The sequence below is a fragment of the Stegostoma tigrinum genome, chromosome 27 (genome assembly GCF_030684315.1).
Source record: "Stegostoma tigrinum isolate sSteTig4 chromosome 27, sSteTig4.hap1, whole genome shotgun sequence".
Lineage (NCBI taxonomy): Eukaryota > Metazoa > Chordata > Chondrichthyes > Orectolobiformes > Stegostomatidae > Stegostoma > Stegostoma tigrinum.
The window spans coordinates 22,082,777-22,107,289 of NC_081380.1; the positions used below are offsets into that span (position 1 = coordinate 22,082,777).

At 39.9% G+C, this 24,513-nt stretch overlaps 1 protein-coding gene across 1 annotated transcript in view; it reads right to left on the reverse strand.

Moving 5' to 3' along the window:
• Positions 1–7,911: 7,911 nt before the first annotated feature.
• Positions 7,912–24,513, reverse strand: part of LOC132211021 (carbonic anhydrase 4-like) — a 28,650-nt gene continuing 12,048 nt past the window's right edge. The window contains exons 4-8 of the mRNA XM_059655329.1: positions 24,014–24,159; positions 23,181–23,273; positions 19,655–19,725; positions 17,596–17,755; positions 7,912–8,091 (exon numbers count right to left, since the gene is read on the reverse strand). Coding sequence (XP_059511312.1) covers positions 7,912–8,091; positions 17,596–17,755; positions 19,655–19,725; positions 23,181–23,273; positions 24,014–24,159 — 650 coding nt within the window. The remainder of the gene's footprint in view (positions 8,092–17,595; positions 17,756–19,654; positions 19,726–23,180; positions 23,274–24,013; positions 24,160–24,513) is intronic.

Consider the following 24,513-nt stretch of genomic DNA (forward strand, 5'->3'; position numbering starts at 1 on the left):
ATTTTAAAAGAATCAAACTGAGTAGAAAAATGTTGATCGATATGGGTTGCAGGTTATTTTAATTCATGTTTTTTCCATGTAATTAAAAGCCGACCGAGTCTGCTAAACACACGACGATGCATAGCGACCTCTAGGGACCGATTGTAACTTAGTGTCCAAAAAAATTAAACAACAACAATTTACACGCCACCTCTCACTTAGTCGACTGTTCCAAAGCGTTTCTACTGCTACAAAAAATGTTTTGCTTGGGAGATTCCTTTTGAAAAAATGCATAAACAAGAAACTTTGATTTATTGCATCTCCTCCAAGTCTTCTGTAACAATGTAGTAGCAGTATTGCCAATTAAAAGAACGCACAGTATGGTGTGTTTCCCACCATGAGAAATAAACTACTTTTATATAGTGCCTTTGCAGATCTTGGTATGCGGTTCTTCACAGTAAATTATATGCTTTCAAAGGAAAGTCACTGTTGTAGTATAAGGAAAGTCTGATTAATCAAGTTAGCAAAAACATTGGGAATTGGATGATTTGTAGTCTTGTTAGAAAATGGAAATATATTTAGAAAGGCAGCTGTGTAATTTGCTATTCTGGTTGCTTTTAATTTGCTGGAACCCTGCCATTAATTTTCATATTTAAAATCATGCATTGCTGCTAAAGCATCTCATTTTTATAAACCTACATAGCACATGGCATTTTCTATTCATTGGCATAGATGTCGTCATTTTTAAAGATTTTTTAAATTTTCTGTACTGGGAAACAGCTAGATATTTTAATCAACATTCTGTTAACAGCAAATAATGCAACAATTGTCTGGCATTCCCATAAGCAAGGGCATTTTTGATATTTTGCATCTAGGGAAGAGTAAATGAAATGCTGGGCTTTAATGATAAGCCAATGGAACAAATAACTGAAAACTTTATTTCACTTCGTACAAAGCAATGTGGGCATAGGTGAAACAAATACTATATTTAGAATACGGTAACTTGAATTTCATACTAGCCAAAGGAGCACATTTATCCAACTAATGTTTTCTGGATCAGCGTATATTGAAAGCTATATTGTACTTAACCTAGTGAGCAAATGATTTCTCATGCCTAAAACCAGTAACTGTTTTGAGATTTGTCGCTGTATACACATTTAACATTGTACATTAAATCTCACACTGGAAACAGAAGAGCACAACAGCAGTTTGAGAGAAAAAGGCCAAATGATGTGAAGTTATTAGGACAACAGCAGCTCATAATATTATGATTCATTCTCCCTGAAAGTACTTTATACAAGTTTCCTAATTTGGTGATGCTTTATGCCTGTTGCTCATTTAATATAATATTTCTAATCACAAGATAGATACAAGGCAGGGAGGGCAATTAGGACATTTTAACTCATCCATTCTGTATTTTAAAAGATTACTTTCATTCACCATTGTGCATAGTTTACAGAGTAAGTTGAAATGTCCATTTTTAAGTAAAATAAGCACTTTGCATGTTTCTAAATGTCTATGAGGAGGGGGCAGATTTCTCACATAGTGGGTAACTGAAACAAATACAAATCAAGAAGAATCCAGTGCTAATTTAAATTTATGTTATTTAAGCAACCTAGGAAAAGGTAGTAGGAATGTTAAAATTATAATCAGTAAGCCTGAGTTAGAGAAAAGACAATTCAAGGGCTCTACTTCAATTAGAAGAGCACATTGGATCAGGAACATCCTACTTATACTGAATACCTGTGTTCAAGGTCCACAGATGAAGAAAATATTTCCAGGCTGCTATTGCTAATGGGAAGGTCATTTGGTGCATTGGGTAGCATCCCTGCCTCTGCGCCAGAAGCTCTCAATTTGAGTTTCTCTTCAAGGCTTGTGACATGAGATGGTGCATTTATGATCCAGCCACATAGATTAATTATCAACCAATAAACTCTTCCAAAATATCTATGGTAGGTGATAAGAGTGGGAGAATCTCCCAGGCAGCCATTTGTAATGCAATGTGGTGTCCCTCAAATTACAGCCTCTGGGGAAAGGTCAGTTCCCTGTTCCAGGGAAAAGAAAAATCACAACGGAACCAGACATAAGCAATTACTTTGACTATCTCATAATTCCACTCGGCACAAATAGAGACAGTAACCAATGGAACAATCCTTCAGCAGGGAGGGTATATCTGGGACAAGGAAAGGGGAGAGAAACAGAATATCAGTGCTCAAAATTCCTCTGTACAGTAGTAGATTATATTCACACAACACTCATCACTTAATCCATTGATGGGAAGTTGCACTCAGCATACAGTAAAGGACACATACAATAACGAGGAAATTGACTGTAAAGATCTAAGAGGCAAGAGAGGTTTAAAAATGAGAGGTATTATTATGAAATGTTTTTAAAAAGAACTGTTGACAATGCAAGGATTAAAATATTCAAAACATTATGACAATGATGGAAGTATATTTGCAAATCTGTACCTGAGTGTCTGTATCTGCGTATAAATATATGTTTACGACTGTGAATGTAATCTGTGGATAGTGTGCATGTGTTTCTGTGTGCGTACACCAGTAGGTGTAGGATATTTATCTGTGTGTTTTGGTGTGGGACAATCTTATTGTCACATCTGCGATATAGTTAAGAATAAACAGATTATGAATATTTACTTTGAGCACATATTAAAAAGGGACTGGATAAACCTACCTCTTTGGACGCTGTGACACATATCCAGGGCGAGTGAGACTCAAACCACAGCCTTATGGACTACAGTGAGGGATACTGCAATTGCACCACAGCACACCAATGGTTTCCTCAAACATTTTCACAATGGAAAACTTTCTAGACCTTGTGGTATAATCAAATGATGGCATACGTTGTAACCAAGTTAAAAATTATATCTGAACTACCCATCCACAGATACGAGATTCAAATGCAAAGTTAAGTAATTCAAAAGCATTGCATATCACACAGACGAGTAACTCTGCTCATTGAAGATTATGGGTGTGACAACTACAGTTTAAACATTTGGTTTAAGCCGTGAATGAAAAAAACTACTGGGACAGTAGCTAGGAGGCAGAGAGGTGTACATCTGCAATCTGGCGATGAACGTATTCCGTGCCCTGTTTCGGACTTCACCATCTGGCTTGGGTTCAATTTAAAAGATGGAGCTTTGTTCAAAACAACGGAGGGAATGCAACATATAAGGCAAAGTTTAAAATCAGTATTTAGCCTTTGCATATTTACGCACTTCGGGAAATGATGTTTCGTTTTCCAATACGTCTACGAACGTGTCATTTTCTTAACTGTCTGTTAATCACCAATGCTACGGACCATCTCGGGAGGAGTGAGTAGTTTCTGAAATACTTTTCCTGCCTTGTAGAATTTCAACTCTTCCTAATCCTAGAGCGACCCTGATCAGGTGCTGTTCACCTCTGGGGGGTTATGTTCAGCTGTTGCACAGTGAAGACTCCCCTGTCCATATGAAGATCAGACAAACGGTAATGAGGATTTAGTTAGCCACGCCACGGACGAGACGAGGAAAGGAAATTATATTCTTTGCCCTCTTCCTTCCGATGGCCTCAGAGCGAGTTCGACAATGAAATATTAATTCATTCACTGAAGCAAGTTCAAGTGGGTTTTAGTGATCCTGGTTATATCTGGCTCAGCCCCTGGACACTCAGCAACATGAACCGGTGGTTCAATAGTTCGGCGGGACACGGCAATACGACTTGGAGCTACTGGTTAGTCCTGTCGCTAGGAATCCCGCAGTTAGCCATCAATCTAGTTTCTGTGGCTTGTAACTGTTCAGTCATCCTCACCATTATCTCTGCAAGACATCAGCACAAGCCCATCTCCACCCTGTTCGGAAGCTTGGCCTTCTCCGACCTTCTGACAAGCTCATCTTCCTTTTGGATCGCGCTGCTCTTCATCCAGGAGCCGGAGGAGACGATTTTCGGCTCGGAAGAGCTGCTCTATGGCTACTCTATCCTCGGCATCTCCATCCTGTCCACAGTCTACAACCTGATGGTCATTAGCGTTATTTGGCGGACTGCCTCTGATGGGCTGGAATTGTTTGGACAGAGACGAAGCCTCGTCGGCTCTGTACCGGCCCCTCTGTATCGATTACTTGGTTTCTGTCACCATCCCCAACTGCCTGCTCACTTTCGCTTGTTTACTGATCACCTACGTTGCCATCATTGTCATTTTAAAGAGACAGAAGTGCATTATTGCAGCCCAAGGACACGTTAGCCCCAGGTACAGAGTGGCTGAAGCCCGTGTAGCGAGGAAGAGTGTGATCATTTGGATTATGACTGTGGTCTCCTACAGCCCGTTCTTTTCAGGCGTCCTCTGGGATGCTCGGGATCTCACCCTCCTCGCAGAGCTTCATATCAATGTTTATATTTTCAGAAACCTCGCCGCTATCATGATAATGCTGACTGCTTTAGTTAATCCCATTGTCTATACTCAGGTTGGGAAAAAGCGGCGTTTCCTTCAGATTCCCGGTTAATAACGACATCCACCTACAGGCAATAAGGAATTCCTGCATTTGTCGCAGTTAGCCGCATTTCCTTATCTGACCTCAGAGATGGAAAGACTCCCCGGAGATAAATTTGCTCATTAAAAGCGGTTGAGAATCCGTCGCACGGCTTCAGCACCAAGGACAGCGACACGCGGGACTGCGATTTGACTGAGTGCTGGATTATTGAGTTGAGATGGAACCCTGCGCCTCTCCCCGCACGCTTCTTGGCCCTACTAAGTCTGTCCAGCAATTTGCTGTTTCTGTTTCAGAATGCAAACATCCATAGTGTTTTGCTGCAGTGTCTGTGATATTGGTATTGGGCTGTGAGGGTGCAATTCATGGCCAGCAGATAAAACCATTCCGAAATAGAAAGGATCAATAGGTTATCTCAGCTGTAAAGTCCAAGTGTCTAAAGAATAAAACAGCGATAATTTTGACTACACCTCCCCCCCTCACCTCCTTCCCAGGCCCCTAAAAAACTTCCACATCAAACGGATGTTCACCTGCACATCTGCTAATGTGTTCTATTGTATCCACTGTTTCCAATGTGGCCTTCTCTACATCAGTGAGACCAAGCAGAGGCTCCGAGACCACTTTGTGCAGCACCTACGCTCAGTTCATCACAAACGACAGCACCTCCCAGTCGTGGACCACTTTAACTCCCCCTCCCCACTTCCTGGACAACATGTCAATCCTGAGCCTCCTCCAGTGTCACAACGATGTCACCCGGAAACTAGAGGAACAACACCTCATCTTCTGTTTCGGATGCCTACAACCCCATGGTCTCAAGGTGGTCTTCACTCACTTCAAAATCTCTCCACCCCCAACCTCATCCCAAGACCAGCACCCCCCTCATCTCTGGCTCACTGACCTCTCCATTTTCTCTCCCACCTATCTGCTCGTCCCACCTCACTGGCCAATCCCCACCACTCCCTACCTACACTCACCTTTACTAGCTTCACCACTGCCTCCTTGACCTGTCCATCTTCCCTCCTGCCTATCCGCTCGTCCCACTTCATTCACCAATCCCCACCACTCCCTACCTACACTCACCTTTACTGACTTCATCCCTGCCTCCTTGATCCGTCCAACTTCTCTCCCACCTATCTGTTCCACTATCTACCTGTTATCACTGCCGCCGCCCCCATTTTTTATTTCAGAGCCCCTTACCCTCCTCCATTTCTGAAGAAGGGTCCTGAACCAAAACGAGATTTCCTGCTCATCTGATGCTGCCTGACCTGCTATGTTCCTCCAGCTCCACTCTGTGTTATCTCAGACTCCGGCATGGGCAGATCTTTCTATCTTTGAGCCATCATATTGGAATTGCTAAGAATCCTTTCCCAGACATGCCTTATGTAACCGTAACAGTTGAATCAAGATTCACCCAAGTTTCTTTCACTATCCAATACAGCTGAATTAAAAGACATCTCAGAAACATTTGACACCAATTACACAAGTGGGTAGAAGATTGGATCTATAAACAATTCTGTCAGTGGTTGTTGTATCATGTATCATGATCACCAAAGTATCACAGGCCATTCTCATCTATCCTAACCTAACAGTCTCCATGCTTAAACATCTGACTGGAGTGAACTTGTGTTGGTTTCCTCCTCATGTCAGATGGTTGAAGAGGATCCATTTGCAATGGTAAGATGGCTAAGTGAAATACTATCACCATGATAAATATTGGTTTGGTGCCCAGAAGTTCCCGGAAAGCCCCAATGCCATCAGACCCATTGCAGGGCATTGTGGGATCATGCTTTTGTGAGGATCCACCTCTGCCATGTTAATGGCTTGGGACAATGAAGTCCATTACATTGAGGCATTGACAGTCCGTGTACACTTACAGAATGCTGCTTCTGTCTAACTGCCAGCACAGAGGAGTAGATAAAAAGAAGGGTCCTAAATCTCTTGCTCTAATTATTAAGGCTTAATTGGGAATTGAATCATTAAAATCCTGACTGTTGCACAAGCCATTCCAAAATGTATGAAATCCCAATGAAACAACAAAATGATCAAATTATCTTACTGACTGCTATTCAGGACAAAAACACTTCACAACAGGTTTCATTATTAACAAAATATAACTCAATATTTATAAGCCACACAAAGCTTCAATGCAAGACAGAAAAAGATGGATTACAAAATCACTCCACTGCAACTTAAACCATTCCTGTTCAAAAACCCCAAACACACACACATTGATGATTAAGACTAAGAAAAATGACTTGATAGATATTATGGTTTCAAAAAGAAACAAACAGGATGAACAAAATTCCAAAGATCAAAACTCCAGATTTCAAGGATAGATTAAATTGTCTCATATAGTCTGATAGGCTGTTAACTGTAAAGTGATGGTTATTCTTTGCTTTGATGATTGATCCAGTGGACCTGGGTCATTTCTTTTTAAAATTTTTCCTTTAAAGTTTCCTGTCATTTTCCTCGCATGAAGAGTGAAAATAATACAGTGACGCTTTTAGTTTACAAATTCTGGAAGGCTTCTTTTCTGTCGTGGCATGTACAGCTTTTCTAAAACCACCCGCAGCTCAACCAATCAGATGGTTATTGCTGGACATTTCCTTAACTAAAAAGATGTGGTAACAGTCAATGTCAAATGCTCTCCTTCACTGTTTCAAAAAAACTACTTTGTCTAACACAGCCAAAAATACATAGCAACTCATCTTCAAATTCAAACTTCCCCTCCCCTGCCTCAGTATTTTGGCAATGTATAGCAATCCAAAATCCATTTTCATTTAAGAAAAAAATTGTAATCGCTTACACTGTCAACTATCAAGTAGCAACGTTGGACTTGTAGGAAAAGTACGAACTTTAACGTTAATTGCAAATTTAAAGAAATTTCTGCCTTTTATTTCAATGGCTTTAAGCCAGTGTTGCCCAATAAATTTCCATTCTCCTAAGTGTCTTGTTTTGTTATTTTCTCTAAAGAAGGGTCCAGACACAAAACGTCAGCTTTCTTGCTCCTCTGATGCTGCCTGGCCTGCTGTGTTCATCCAGCTCTACACCTTGTAATCACTGGATCTGCTGTGTTTTTTTTAGCATGGCATGGTTGCAAGTTCAAGTGCTTCATTTTGCTTTCATTTGTACCATCTTAATCTATTATGATTTGTAATTCACTCAGCCGGTCTTGAGATGCAGTGACAGTGCTACTACCTGCATACATTCACGCTACAAATAACAAGCTTTTGCAGGTGTAACAGATTTGCTAACCTCTCATACAATAAAGTGATAATAGGACAGATTTTATTTTCTTTCCTTTTTGACCTCCCCAATGAGAAGCATAATAGTGTCATTTTTAATCTATCGGTACAAATTGAGGTATTTATACCATTGGAGTTTCCATTTAAAACCATTGGGTAGGAGAAGAAAATCTGTTTCACTTGTGATAATGGATCTGTAGGTTACTACATATTTCTGAAATATATAGATGTCAAGACTGGAAGTGTAACTGACAACCATGCTGCATTGAAAAGCCTAACAGATGAAACATAGACTGCCCGATCATTTAGTTTTTGAACTGGTCTGAAATTTAAATTCATAGATTTTAAATCACCGAAGAGGAGACTGGTAGAAAATTCATTGCGCTGAAACAATAAAAATAAAACATATTAAGTTTCCAGATGACAATATTTTTTATCCAATGTATCATTTCTGCAGAATATTTCAATAAACATAAATGATACAGCAAACAATGAAACTGAACCATGCAGCAATACAAACTTACAAATGTAAAGGCAATAAAATATGGATAAGTAATGTACAATACAACCTACAAAACAGTCCTGACCACATTCAAAAAATGTGCCTAAAGCACAATTTATCAACTTACAAATGTGGAGAGAGGGAGAGATTGGCTAACACTGCTTTCAGTAATGGTGAAAAATGAACAATATTGGATTGGCTTGGCATTATATATTGCAATGCTAGTGAACAATCAGGCAGTGTGTATAAGGGGCACCAATTTGACGTTGTTCACTTCACATTGCTGTTGAAGTTGAAACCTCAGATGGCTGAATATCCAATTCAAATTGGCATTTTTCTGCCAATTACTTGTTCACGTGATTATTATCCTGACTTTCACTAAAAGGTGCGAGCAGTTATGAACCAGAAAATCATTTATTTCTCTATGAAAACCTAAAAAAACACACACTGGATACATTAGTTCAGGGATTTGTTTTCCCTCCTGCCTTGAGACACAAGACAACCTTGTTGCAAAGAAGCCATACCAAATTTTAAATATCGGCCAGTTGTGGCTCTCAGGCAACGTTATAACATGACAGTAAAATCTATCCACCTAACAAAATAGGCATTTAAAACTGCTGTAAAGTGTTTTATCAACTTTGAACAGATTTACTTTCATTAATTTTTTATATTATGCTGGGACAGAATACTCAGGTGCCATATGGCCTCACATGAATATATTAGCAAAGACGTTGAGACGTTCACTTGGAAAAAAATATACAAAGCTGCAAAATTTGCACCACCTATTCTTGACTAACATGAAATCTGTGTAGTTTATGAAGTTAAGGATAGCACAGTCCAAAAATGCTGCTTTCTTTCCGCTGATTCATGAAAACGACATGTGGATTGAGAATACTTTAAAAATTCTAAACACAGAAAAGTGAAGAATTGTTATCAATTTAATGCTATAGTAGTGTGTACAGGTCATGGTTACCACTATGGCTTTACTCATCCGGGTGTCCAAATACCCTGGATTTTTTGTGATTGTCTCTTAATTGAGGACTCTATTATGTGGCTGAGGCAGACTCCTGCTGGGATACTTCTTGCCCCTTATTATTGTTTTAGAGTTTTGTGTGTCGACCATCCATCTTCACACACATGTTGTCTTTCCAGCTCTGATAGCTCCAGTAGCATCTCCAGCTTCCACCTCCACACACACACTCCATTCTGTAAATTCCAGTGGCCCATCATCTTCAATTATTGTTTTGATGCTGAAGTGTTCCTTGATCTATTGCACAAGAGCTGGTAGCTCTGCTGCTATAGTCCTAAGCAGAGCAAATGGTCTTAACACACTCCTGGCTGTGCTCCTAAGATGCTGCTTGGCCTGCTGTGTTCATCCAGCTCCACATTTTGTTATCTCGGACACTCCTGGCTGGCTTTCTCTCTTCAAAACCACAAACTAATTTACTAAGCCTCTCAATACAGCACAACTCTCTCACCATACGAATTAATTGAATGATACTTTGTTGCACTGCCTTTGATGAAAACTGTCAGCAATTTTTGATTATGGTAAAATTCAAGGAGTAGGTTGTTACATTTAACTGCTCCAAGACATCAGTTATATCCAACACTGCCATGGGACAAAGATGGAGCTTGTTGCAGGGTTTTCAATTGCTTACCCAGAACAGTTCAAGAGTTGATTAGATTAGATTCCCTACAGCGTGGAAACAGGCCCTTCGGCCCAACAAGTCCACACTGCCCCTTGAAGCATCCCCCTATAACCTACACACCCCTGAACACTATGGGCAATTTAGCATGGCCAATCCACCTAACCTGCACATCTTTGGACTGTGGGAGGAAACCGGAGCACCCGGAGGAAACCCACGCAGACACGGGGAGAATGTGCAAACTCCACACAGACAGTCGCCCGAGGTTGGAATTGAACCCGGGTCCCTGGCGCTGTGAGGCTGCAGTGCTAACCACTCAGCCACTGTGCCGCCCTATTAAATAGTCAATTAGAAGGAGACAGAGAAAGTTGCTATGCTTGGCTCATTGTCAGTTACGTAAAGTATGTAGGATCAGGTACAAGAGGCCCTATCTCCAAAAGGTGCTTCTATAGAAGTGTTCAAGCCAATAGGGTGCAGGAGAAATCTGGAGAACAAAGAACAAAGAACAAAGAAACCTACAGCACAGGAACAGGCCCTTCAGCCCTCCAAGCCTGTGTCGATCAAGATCCTCTGTCTAACCTGTCATCTATTTTCTAACGATCTGTGTCCATTTGCTCCCTGCCCATCCATGTACCTGTCCAAATATATCTTAAAAGACTCTAACGTGTCTGCGTCTACCACTTCCGCTGGCAACGCGTTCCAGGTGCCCACCACCCTCTGTGTAAAGAGAGTCAGGGGTTAGGGCTTAGAAAAGCCCTCGATGCCAAAGGACTTCAGAAAATGCAGTGTATCATTAATAGTTCCATGCAGCAGAAAGACAGGATGTAAGGAGGCCATAGGCAGAATTTGCTTTGTGCAGCTGAGAAAGGTTATAGTTTGAAGTAAGTATCAGGTTAGGAAAGCCAGCTGCTGGTGAAAAAGTAGGTTTTTGCCTGTAAGTAAAGTGCTGGCATGCAGTTTGAAGAATCTGAGCAAGTATAATCCCAAAAAGAAGGGCAATGTACCAGAACATGAGCAGTCATTTAGTAGTCTGTGACAGAGTGGCTTTTCAGGGGTTTTAGAAGCTAGATCCTCAAAAGGGTATAAATTAGAAACCTTTTATGAGATTTGAGGACTTACTGTTTCAATAATATCTGGAGGAGCCGCTGAGGAATCTACTGGATCAGTCTTGACTATATTTAATTGTTATTTGGTGCACCCTTTGGAGTGTTTGAAAGTGTGGGCAGAATTTTCTTTCTTCGAGACTAAGCATGGAAATGAGCATAAATGTGCAAGGAACAAGTTGCTCAGGGGAAGAACTGGTTTTCCCAGTTGATAATTTTCTTCTCGGCTTATTACATATTCACGCATAGGTATAATGTCACATTATATTGGAAGCTGGTAGGCAACATGTCCTGCACACTCCCTCGCCCTTCCTGCCCCCACGAATCAGGACCTTTTGGGGGTATCCTTAGTCACCCATAAGCAAGTCCTGGAGATACTTATTATTCTTTCATGGGATACAGGCATCACTGGGAAGGCCAGCATTCAATGCCCATATCTTTTTGCTCTTGCATTGAATAGATGACTAAGCTATTTCAGAGGCAGCTAAGAGTGAACTACATTGCTCTAGGTGTAGAGTCATGTAGAGACTAGAGTAAGCAAGGATTGCAGATTTTGATCCCTATAGGATTTTAGAGAATTACATGCATTTTTACAACAATGATGGTAGTTTCATGGCATCATTAATGAGATTGGCTTAAGGCACACAGCACACTTGCCCTTATTAGTAGAGACATAGATGTTAGAGCTGCACAGAACTGTGGTTAGGCTACAGCTGGAGCACTGTGTGCATTTCTGATCTCTGCTGTATAGAAAGGGTTTGGCTGCAGTGGAGAGGGTGTAGAGAACAGGATGTTGCCTAGGATAGAGCATTTCACCAATGAAATGGGGCAGGATTAGCGCAGGTTGTTTTCTTTACAGCACAGAAGGTTGAAGGGGGACCTGATAGCAGTGCACAAGATTTTGAGGGGCACAGATATGGTGGATAGAAAACAGTGATCCCCCTTAATTGAAGGGTCAGTAAGAAAGGGCACACTTTTAAGCTGAAAAGCGGGAGGGTTGAAGGGGAGTTGAGGAAAACCTGTTTTACCCAGAAGAAGGTGGGAATCTGGAATGCGCTACCTGGGGAGGGCAGTTGAGGTGGGAAATCTCAACCTTGAAATATCATAACATTCAAGTCTATGGGCCTAGTGTTAGAAAGTGGGATTTGTATAGATTTAGCATAGTTTTGGTCATACAGACTCAATGGGCTGAGGGGCCGCTTCTGTACAGTATGATTCTATGATATATTAACTACATTTAAATCCCCACAGCTTCAATGGTGGGATTTCAATTCAAAAAAGATTAGTTTAGGCCTCTGGATTACTGGTCTAGTCAAATCTCCAGTATGCCACTACCTCCGCGTATAATGATTCAGACAAGCATTCAAGAATCTGGAATCACACCTGCAGGAATTACTGCCTGAGCTCACAACTGAGCTGGGCATTGAGGGAGTGAAGTTCCTTCCTGTTCAGGAATACTGCTGGATGATGTCAGGGAGCTCTGAGCACCAGATATGTGCATCTATGGCCTTTTGTATCTGAGAGGACCCAGTTAGGTTGCAAATCAGATGGCCCAGGGACCTCAGCTATCTGGGTCAATGGTAAACTGGAAAATCTGTGCTGCTTTCCAATACAGGTGAACTCGTGCATGCACGTGGGTTGAGGCACATGTCACAGATCAAAGCCTCAGCATTGCTTTTCACTCCTGCAGGTAGCTGTGATATCTCCTGCACACTCTCTCTCAATAGACTATTGAATGATGCTGCCAATGTTGTTTTCCCTTTTTGTGCACTGCATGCTCATCCACAACTGCAAACCCTGAGCTTCTGGTCTGATTCAGTGGCTGCTGCTCTCCCCTTCTTGTCATTTTCAAACTTAGAAGAGCAAAGACAGCCGCTGTGTTAAAGTTGATCAGCCATGTGGCGTTGGAAGTGCTGATCTATTAAGAAAGATCAGGCACGAGATGTAAGCCTTCCATTTGACAAGTAATCCATTCAGTTTAACCTTGAGGCCTGTATTAGGCTGCGCAGGTGTTGAGTAAAAGCCTGTTCTACAAGCAGCTCTATATGGCAAGGTGCATCCTCCCGAGCCTATGATTAGCGATCCTCTTCTGGATGCTAAGGTTTTTTGAAGGGTCTAAACACAAAACGTCAGCCTTCCTGCCCCTCTGATGCTGCTTGGCCTGCAGCAAACATCCAACTCTACACCTTGTTATCTCTTTCTGGATGCTGCCCTGTGTATGATATTTGTGTCCTTTATTTTTGCATTGTTTTTCATTCATGTAGCAATTACCACAATGTGATTCTTGTTGCCTTGCATTAATGCCTGGAAGGTAGCCCTTCAACCTTAGAACGTATACCCTGCATAACCATTTTAATGTCCATGTCATAACTTTCATGTGTACAGGCTGCAAATAGTCCTCCATGGTTGAAGGTTCAATAACCACCCTTAGTAATATCAGCAGTGCAGGTGATTGTTAGATTCGCCTCTTGTCAAATGTTAATGAATAACAGGATAGGTTTATTAGATGCAGCATCAAGATCTTAAGACCACACGTATGAGCGGAAGTAGATCATTTAGCTCATCCTGTCAACTCCGCCACTCAATTTGATCATGGCTGTTCCAATAATGCTCAAATCCACTTTCCTGTCTTTTCCCATAACTTTCAGCCTTCAATATACTTAATGACCCAGGCTCAACAGCACCCATGGTGAAGAATTCCACAGATTCATGACCTCCGAAAGAAGAAATTCCCCCTCATCTCTGTCTTAAATATACACACCCTTATTCATAAACTTTCCCACAAGGAGAAACACCCTTTCTGTACCTACCCTGTCAAATCCTCTCAAAATCCAAACATATTACATCTACTGATTCCCCCATATCTGGCTTGTTCATTCCTCAGAGAATCCTTTTAAATTTGTCAGACATAATTTCCCTTTCATGAAGCCACGCTGACTCTGCTTGAACATACTATATGTTTCTGAATGCTCTACTATTACATCCTTTATAATAGACTTGAACATTTTCCCAATAACAGATGTTAAGCTAACTAGCCTAAAGTTGCCCTCTTTTTGTCTCCTTTTCTTCAATAGACATGTTATACTGGCAGATTTCTAGACCTCTGGGGCTTTTCTAGTATCTAAGGACTCCTGGAAGATTACTACAAATGCATCTACTAGCTCTAATATCCAAGGATGGATCCCATCGGGTCCAGAGGACTTATTGGTCTTTAAATCCATTAGTTTCCCCAGAACCTTTTCTATCAGGAATCGTACTATATTCATTTTCTCTCTTTCTTTTCCCCTTGAATACATATTAATTATAAGATGCAATTAATGCCTTCTACAGTGAAGATGGGTGTATTTATTCACCTCCTCTGCCATTTCCTGGTTCCCCAGCTTCATTCTCTGAGGAGTTTATGTTCACTTTGATATCTGTCTTCCTTCTTAAATATTTAAACGTCTTGCTGTCAATCTTAATATCACATGCAAGATTGCCCTCAAAGTTTATTTTCTCCCTCCTCACTTTTTCCTGATTGTCCTTTGTTGGACTTTAAAACTTTCCCAAAAGTTCTGGCTGATTGGCCACATTGAACAAAAAACATAATGATGTGATGCTATCCTTAGTTTCCCTGGTTAACTGCCGTTATTTGTTTTTGTTCTGTAGTAAATGTTGCTGCTCAGTGCAAACGCCTTAACTGAGTACTCACACAATAAGTTTTTCTTAAGTTCTGTTTTTATCAGTTCAGTTGGGCATGTTTTATACTGTGAGGTAATGTATGCAAATGCAAGACCATTCCACACGTGCCATGCATTCTCTTAAAGGCCATCTTTTCAGAAAGCAGTTGATAAAGATCATGGTGGTTAAGCTGTCCTTCAACACTTTCAACTTCTATTCTTATCCCTTTAGAATACACGTCCTCCCATTTAACTGTGAATGGCTTCCATCTGCTATCTCTTCTTTCCTTCTTCAATCTCCTCTTGTGACTATTGTCCATTTGCTGCCCTTCCTAAGTTTCCCTCCCTTTCAGATTTCCATGCCTCATTCTTACAACCTACTCTGCCACTTACCCCCCAATGTAGTTCTACTGCTCATTCACCCTCCCGAGTACTCCAATGTACTCCCCAGCCTTAACATGCAGTACCCATCCTTCATTGTCTCCCTTGTATCTATCACTGTCACTCTCCTCTCACATCCCAGTTTGCTCTCTCCATTCCCTGGGATCTTTCCAATACCCAAGAAAGCTACACTCTTTAGTTCCATTCCCTACCTTTCTATCCCATTTTAAACTGACTTCCCTTTTACCATAAATCTTATTTGCCTACCCTGGTCAGGATTGCTGGAATCAGCCAGTGTGGCTGTCTTGCTAGAGCAGACTAGTTGGACTGTCAGCCCCCACCCCTAACAATGCAAGTATTTAGCAACAGGAAAACAGACTACACACAACTGGGTCATGTGTTTAGAAGGCACCGCCTCAGAGAATTTCTGCAGCGCATCTTGTAGATGGTACACACTGCTGCTTGCGAGCATCAATGGGGGAGGGAATGGGTGTTCGTGGCTAATCAAGCAGTCTTCTTTGGTCTGGGTGATGTCAAGCTTCTAGAGAGTGTTGTTGGAGCTGTACTCATCCAGGCAAGTAGTAAGTGATCTATCACACTCCTGAATCATTCTTGGAGACTGTGGACAGGCTTTGGGGAGACAGGCAGTGGGTTACTCCTCATAGGGCTCCTAGACTCCAGCCTGCTCTTGCAGCCACAGAGAATATATTCCAGTTCATTTTCTGGTTAATGGTAATATCCAGAATATTGATAGTGGCAAATTCAAATCTGACAATACCATTGAATATTAAGAGATGACGATTAGATTGCCTCTTATTGGATGAAGACGATCAATGACTGGCATTTGTGTGGCGCAACTGTTAATTGCCACTTTTCAGTCCAAGCCTGGATATTGTCCAGATCTTGCTGCATTGGGATATCGACTGCTTCAGTATCTGAGGAATCACAAATGGAGCTGAACATTGTGCAATCATTAGCGATACCCATTTTTGATCTTATGAGGATGGAAAAATCATTGATAAAGCAGATGAAGTTGGTTAAGTTCCTGAGGAATTCCTGCACAGGCGTCTTGGAGCTGGATTGACCTTCAACAACTACAATCGTCCTTTGCTTTAAAGGATGACTCCAACCCTTTTCCCCAATTCCTATTGGCTCCAGTTTTGCTAGGGCTCCTTGATGCCAGACTAAGTTGAATGTGGCCTTGATGTCAAGGCTGTCACTCTCATTTCATTTCTAGAATTCAGCTCTTTTGCCCATGTTTGAATCTAGGCTGTAATGAGGTTAAGGGCTAAATAGCCCTGTTTGAACCCAAACTGAGCGTCAGTTAGCAGGTTAATTTACAGAACAAATCTTGCTTGATAACACTGGTGGGGTCCCTTCCATCATTTTATTGATATCGAGAGTGAACTGATGAGGTTGCCATTGGCTGAGTTGCCCTGTTTTTGCACAGGGCTTACCTGGACAACTATCCACATTGCAGAGAAGATGCCAATCTTGCAGCTGTGCTGGCATAGCTTGGCTAGTGGTGAAGCAAGTTCTGGAGCATAAATCTTCTTCAATACTACTGCTGGAACATCATTAGCCCCACAGCCTTTGCCATCTGCAGTGTTTTCTTGAAATCATGTGCAGTGAATCAAATTGAGTGAACACTGGCCTCTGTGATTCTGGGAACCTCTGACAGAGGCTGGGATAGATCAGCCGTTTGACACTTCTGGCTGAAGATGTTTGCAAATGTTTCAGTCTTTTCATTTGCATCAATACTGGTTGGTGAATCATATTGTCCTGCATATCACTTGCTGCTTAGACTACTTGGCATGCAAGTAATCTTGCACTGTAGATCTAAAAGCTTCAGACAGTTGAGAAGATTCTGTATTTATCTTGATTGCTCAAAATATTCACTTAGTAAACACCTGGGACCTCACACTTTGTCAACTTTAATAGAACAGGTTACTGGTTCCTAGCCTGATTGTAAATTCAAGTTGGTAGTTTGTTCTGCTACCTTAACATGTCCCAAATACAAGTAAATAACTCCTTAAATATTGGGGAATAAATGATGGATTTATTAATATATTAATGTTACACATTATTTAATAATATACATTTTACATTAATATACTAAGGAATAAATGCTAGCCAGCCAGTGGTACCCATGTCCTACAACAGAATAAAACAAATAGTGTATATATATATAATGTCGGTGTAGTCTCACCAAAGTTGCCATCTTTTGTACAGTGAATGGTATTGTCTGCTGAATGGCTTTCTTTGTGCTGTTACTATTTTATGATATGACAATTCTATTCTGATCTATTACTTCTAAACCTAAGACATCTTATTTTCTATTTTATCTTTTCTGTGGTACCATTACAATTGCCTTTTGGAAATTCAGACACAATGCATCTCCTACCATCTCTTTATCTAACCTACGAGTTACATCCTCAAAATACTCTGTAAAAGATTTTAGTCACTTATATGTTTTTAATCTAATGTTATCCTTCAGTTCCCCTTTCTTTTTAAACAGAATGTATTTTTATTACTCATGTTGAATCAATTATTTGAATAGGTCCTACTAGATAGTTTATTCAGCACAAACACCTTACCTGTTTTTTGTTGAAAGGAATGGATTCTGAAAAGACAGTCCAAATTACTGCTTCATTGCACCCAGGATTAGTTAATGAACCTTCATAGCGGTAGTATTTTGTAAGCTTTGTCTTGTCTGGAATAATTTTACTCAGTGCGAAAGGTGTTACCGATGCATTGCTACCTGTAATTAGAAAATACAAAGTGCTTCAACATTACCTGAAGGGAACAGATAAATATCTTCTGCAAACTACATCCTTGAAATAACAATGTACAAATAAATATCGGGGCATGAACACTCACAATTATTTATATTACTAATTTAACAAATGTACTAACAGCTTATTATAATTGACTGTTACGTTACAACAGAGGAACAAGAAAACACAATGAGTTTGATTAATGTCTTTGAATGCCATATTTTCAATGTCAGTAAGACTTTTGAATTGCAGTATCATGTAAACACGGACAGTAATTTTAATGATAACCCTAATCAAGTAATAGTTTGACAGTCAAACTTGAAAAATCATACCTTACACAACTTCCCAGATAACAGTATTGTCATTCCTGGGTATGTCCTGACGCATAAGCTGGGCAGACCCCGCAGAGCTGGTGGCACAGTGGTACACGATTCGGATTCCTGCGAATCCTCAACATTGACTCCACACCCATGAAGTCTCATGGCACACATCAAACATGGTTAGAAAGTCACTTGTTGATTACCATGCAATAATCACTTTTGGATGATGAACAAGTACTACTTCATGTGGAGGAAGCACTGAGGGTGACAAGGGTGCAGAATGTATTCTGGGAGGGGGCTTCAATGTCTACCACTAAGATTGGCTTGACAGCACCGCTACTAAATGGGTTGCTTGGGTCTTAAAGGATATGGTTGCTAGATCAAGGCTGCAGCAAGTTGTGAAGGAACTATTAAGGGGGAGAAAAACCCAGATTTGACCTTATGTTTACCAATCTGCCTGACACAGATGCATCTGTCCATAGCAACATTACTAAAAGTGACCATCACACTATCCCTGTGGAGACAATATCTCCACTTTTCCTATCCATTGGGCTGTGTAATATTATCACTGTACTAAATGAGATAGGATACAAACAAATCTAATAACTCAAGACTGGGCCTCTAGGGGGTGCTATGGGCAATCAGCATCAGCAGAGGCTGAGTAACCCTGAAAAATGAGAGCATAAAGGACTTGCAGTCAAAAAGACAACAAAAGAAATGAAACAATGTAAATTAAATGTGAATAAATGAAAAAAGTGTCTTCAGTGTAACAAAGCAGGCTAGAAGATACTAAAACAAAAATAAAAAAAAAAAAGAGGGAATGGTGGAAACATTCCACAAGTCAGGCAGCATGTGAAGGGAAAACGAGTTATGGGTCCAAAATCTTGAAATATTTACTGTTTCTCTCTCCACAACAGCTTCCTGAATTACTGGATCACAGCATCAGAATGAAGAGCCATAAAATGATGCCAGTCAAATCAGTTTTTCTATGCCTAATTGCATATGACTTCAGTTTGTCTGAATCCCACAGGTTTCTCATCCTTATTCCCAGCACTTTCTACTTTTATTTCAGATTTAAAGCATCACACCATTTTACATTTGCTTTGGAATGTGGATAAAATGAAAAATCATGTGGAATTTTGAATAAACCCCAAAAAAGGACTGAATTGAGTTTCTGATAAACTGATAAGCACCAGAAGATTACAAGTTTGATCATCGGTTAATGATATTTAAATTAGTTCTTCTCCCCGGGCTAATTGCAGTGGGCACTATAACCAAATCACTTCAGAGCAAGTTCCTCATCTTAACACTGTAAGCAACAATTGCACTAAAATGCAAGCAGAAGATTTTCAAAGCGAATAGAGAAAAATGGACTGGACAGATAAATGGAAATTAAAATAATGGGCAATAAAACGATTATTGGAGTTGGCAATAAACACTGAGAAATAATTGGAATTTTGTAGAGATTTAGAAGAGAAAGGAAAATGATAACTGAAGGGAATAGCAGGTATAATAATAAGATATAATTGGAAGGAATTTTAATAAACTGTTACTAGCACTTACCGCTACTTTTGATCATTTTCAGAAAATTGATCAGGTGCCTAATGTTAACATTCTCTGCAGGTGTTTCCTATAAAAATATAAAGAGATGACTAAGCCATTCCTGATTTAGCCCCCTCCCCTGCCCCCCACCTTTCATGGTTCCCATTGCCCTTAACAGGCTTTGCACCTAAACCATTCAACTGGAAACATGAGTAATTTACTGGTGGTGGTTAATGGATGGAGAAAAGTACCATGGGTGATTCGGTGTCGGGAAAATAAAGTTAAGTTGTGTGTGAGAGCATTACTGGACATAAAAGGAAAAAGAAAAAAATGAGTGGGAGCCAAGCCCGGAATGGAGGTGGGAAACTAACTGAAGACCAACCAAACAGTAGGCTAGGAAGCAGAGAATTTGAACAAAGGGAGAATTTCTCACCTTAAAGCAGCATCAGATTTTGAGAGTACTGACAGTTATGATCTGCAGATAGGGCACTAAAGAGAAAACAGCTAATTTATTTTTGATGAGAATGTGAGCTATTTCAAGATCACTGGACCATTGAAGGTTGAAAGGGGCCTTATAGAAGTTTATAAAATCATGGAGGGGTATAGATAGGGTTGCTGGTAGTTGTCGTTCCCCTAGGGTGGGGGATCTCAAGACTAGAGAGCTCACTTTCAAGGTGTGAGGAAAGAAATTTTTAAAAAAAGCATGAGCGGTAAATTTTTTTAGAGGCTGCTTTGCTTGTGGAATGAAATTCCTGAGGAAGTGATGGATGTGGGCACAATTACAATGTTTAAAAGACATTTGTGAAAATACACAAATAGGAAAAGTTTGAAGGGATATGGGCCATGAGCAGGCAGGCAGGACTAGTTTAGTTCAGGACTATGTTCGGCACAGACTGGTTGGATTGAAGGTCCTTTTTCCATGCTGTATAACGCCATGACTCTATAAAATATATTTCTAAGATTATCTTAATCGAAAATAAAAATGGCCAAAGTGCACTTGCATGCAGTATAAGAAGTGGAAAGTAACGATACTCTTTTCTGACAGTTAAGACATAACTAACAATCTCTCATACAAACAATTGAAAAGACTGTAACTTGAAAGTAGATTCAATTTACACTGACACAAAGTCAGAGGCAAATGTCTTAAGTGGCATGTTACAAAGTTTTTACGGCAGAATTATGGAGAGCAGACTTCTCATCATTGCTAAACTACAACTGTTCAAACATTGTATCATGCTATGAGATCAATCAGTTTGAAATGAAAAATCTGGGTCAAAACTACTCTGTTTAACTTAAATGAAGGGATTTATAATGAAAATGGATACAGTTAATTAAAGTGGATAGATTAGCAAGTAAAACAGGAAGCAAGCAGTGACAAACATTTAAGCAGGTAACTCATGACTCTCAGCCAAAATACGTCCCAGTAAAGAAGAAAGATTCCAAGAGTGATAAATCAGCTATGACTAACCAATGAAGTTAAGGAGAGTACTAAGTTGAAACAAAAACATATAAAGGAAGTGGAAGATAGTGGAAGTGACAAAAACCAGGATGAATTCAGAATCTGGCAAAACAGGATTTAAAAGATAATAAAGAGAGAAAAGATAAACTACAAGGGCACACCAAAAAGAACACAAAAACTAACAATAAGAGCTTCTTTAAATATATAAAAAGGAAAAGATGTCTAAGTGAACATAGGCCTCTTAGAAAATGAATCTGTGGAGATAATTATGGGGAAGAAGGAAACGGCAGGGAGCTAAACAGATGGTTTACATCAGTCTTTACAGTGGATGATACTTCAAAGATCCCATTAAGTCAAAACAAAAGGGAGGAATTAAGTGCCATTACCATTACTAAAGAATTAGTATTAGATAAACTAACGGGGATTAAAGGTTGATAAATCCCCTGGCCCTGATGACTTACATCCTAGGATTCTTAAAAAAGTAGCTTCAGAGCTTATGGATGCTCTGGTTGTAACTTCCTTGGATCTTGGAGAAGTACCAGAGGACTGGAGAACTGCTAAGGTAATATCCCTAGTTAAAATGTGAGGGAAACAAAAATAGGGTAATTATAGGACAATTACCTTCTTATTGATGTTTGGAAAAGTATTTCAATTAATTTTAAGGAAATAATCTGGCACATTTGGAAAAACACAATCTAATCATGGAGTGTCAGCATGGCTTCATGAAAGGAAAATGGTGTCTGACTAACTTAAAGTTTTGACGAAGTTTCAACCAGGCCAAATAGAGGGTGGTCAGTAGATGTATTGTATTTAGACTTCCAGAAGGTGTACCTGCCAAAAGATTAAGAGATAACAGTCCACGGTGTTGAAGGTGACATATTTGCATGGATAGAGAATTCATTAAGAGGCAGGAAACAGTGAGCGGGGATAAGAGGTTCTTTTTATATTGGAGACCTATAACAAGTGGGGTTCTGCAGGGATCAGCTGTGGGACTGCAACTGTTTACAATATACATTAAAGGTTTAGAGGAAGGAAACAAATGTACTGTAGTTTATTTTGCAGATGACACAAACATATAAAAAGACATGTTACAAGAGAGATATATAAAGTTAAGAGATAGTGACAGGTTAAATAGTAGGCAAAAAGTTGGTAGATGGAGTTTTATACAGGAAAATGTGAAGTTGTTCATTGTGGAAAGGATATTTAAATGGAGAAAAACTGCAGAAAGTTGCAACACAAAATGACATGTGAACAAAACACAGGTGCAGCAAGTATTCAAGAAGGCTAATGGAACGTTGGCCTTAATTTCAAGGAGGTTAGAATATTATAGCACCTGTCTTACTGCAACTGTACAAGGTGCTGGTGAGACCACATCTGGAGTACTGTCAGTAGTTTTGGTCCCATTATATAAGTAAAGATATTATTTCATTGGAGGCAGTTAAGAGAAGATTCACTAGCATGATCCTCAGTATGGAGGAATTGTCTTATGATTAAACGGGTTGAGATGGAACTCACTGGAATTTAAATGATGAGAGGTGATCTCTCTGAAACATTTGGAATTTTATGGATAAATGCTGAGAGAATGTCTCCCTCGTGGGAGAGTCTAAGGCCAGACAGCATAGACTCAGAATAAAGGGGCACCAGTTTAGACCGAGATGAGGATGAATTTCTTCTCTCAGAGGACTGACGGTCTCTGGGACTCTTTACTTCAGAAGGCTGTGGGGACAGAGTCCTTGCACAACTTAAGGTTGAGATATATTCTTGATCCGTTAGGGAATCAAAAGTTATAGGAAAGGGCAGGAAAGTGAATGTAAGGAATGTCAGAGCAGCCATAATCCTCCTGAATGGCACAGCAGTCCCAAGGGGCTGAATGGCCTTTCCCTGTTCCTATTTCTTATCATCTTAATGTATGCAGTTCTACCAGATGGAGTAAAGTATCAGAGATCCATAGTGTTGTATTTGAACCAATTCTTGGAATGTTAAATCTAATTCTACAGTGAAAATGTTCGAGCTGTGGTCTCCGTTACAACTTGCTGAAGCAACACCTAGTAGTAGCAGTCTAAGAACTGAGGAACAGTACTCACACTGAACAGGAATCCCAGCACTGCCACACCGTCAGAATGTTTTAGAGCATTTGTCAAGGAACTGTATTTTTCATTTTGGTGGACTATATGCATCTGCAGAAGACAGATTCAGGATGATCACAAATCACTGAATGTTCTTTAGTAACTATAATTTTAATCAACATACAACAAGGGTAGCACCAAGATAAGAGTATTTATATTTATGCTACTTAACAGAATGGGGCCATGTCGCTGTAATTGAACACTAATATTTGGGGATATCACATGCTGCAAAAATAATGGGAAAAAGGTTGAATTACAGTTTGCATTCAGCAATTAACATAGAAGACATAGGTATTTGAGAGATTATTTCAATCTTCCAGAATCAGGGAAGGATTTTGGCCCATGCAAATACTATTTGAGTTCATTTTGGCTCACTTAGAATGAATTTCACTTGAGGAATGTATTAGAACACAAAACGAGGTTCTGTCTCAAACACAGCTTTTGATGATACAATTTCAATGACTTTACAAGTTTAAAAAATCTGAATAGGAAGCAAATATTCAGGGTAACAGGTTGACATCAAGTCTCCAAAGCTATTCTCACTGGGAATATTCCAGACAGTAAATATTAATGGCTGACTAAATATCATGATTGTAAACATTTCCACATGAGCAGCAAATCATTTTATCCTAAACATCATCAGAAATTTTTAGGAAATGTGACGGAATATACAATGGGAGAGGGAATATTATCCTTAAAGATAAAAGAGCTACATTCTAGCTTTTCTGAACTGAATTCTGATCTGTTTTATTTAATGGCATTCAGTTAAGTTGAAGGTATATGTGTCTTACCTCCATAGGATACTGATGCCCATTTATCAAATGCTCTGACCCAGCAGAAGACTCTGATCCCCAATGAAAGTGGAACTCAACTGCCTTGAATGTATTAGGAAGATTTCCACCTTTAATTCTGATGTTTCCTTTTAATGCCATCCGAACTATAAGCAAGAAACAACAGCAGTGAAAAGCAATAAAAATAAGTCAACAAAAGTTCACAAGTGATAAGCCTCTAACTTTGCTAAGCATGTCTATGTTTTGAAGTTTCCCTTTACGATAGGGTTTCTAACTCTGATTGCACACATTCCATCACATAGCCACTCATCTCTAACAGCTCCAGCCAAAGGGCTTCTTTTTCATTTTTCAAACCTTACGTCACTAACAAATTAAAGTACTTAAAGAAAACAAAAGAACACACAATTTGTTTCAATATCCCAATTGACAGAAAATGTTTTGACATTGTGTAATGTTCTCATTTTTTTGAGTTTAGACACTAAGTATGATCATTACAATTG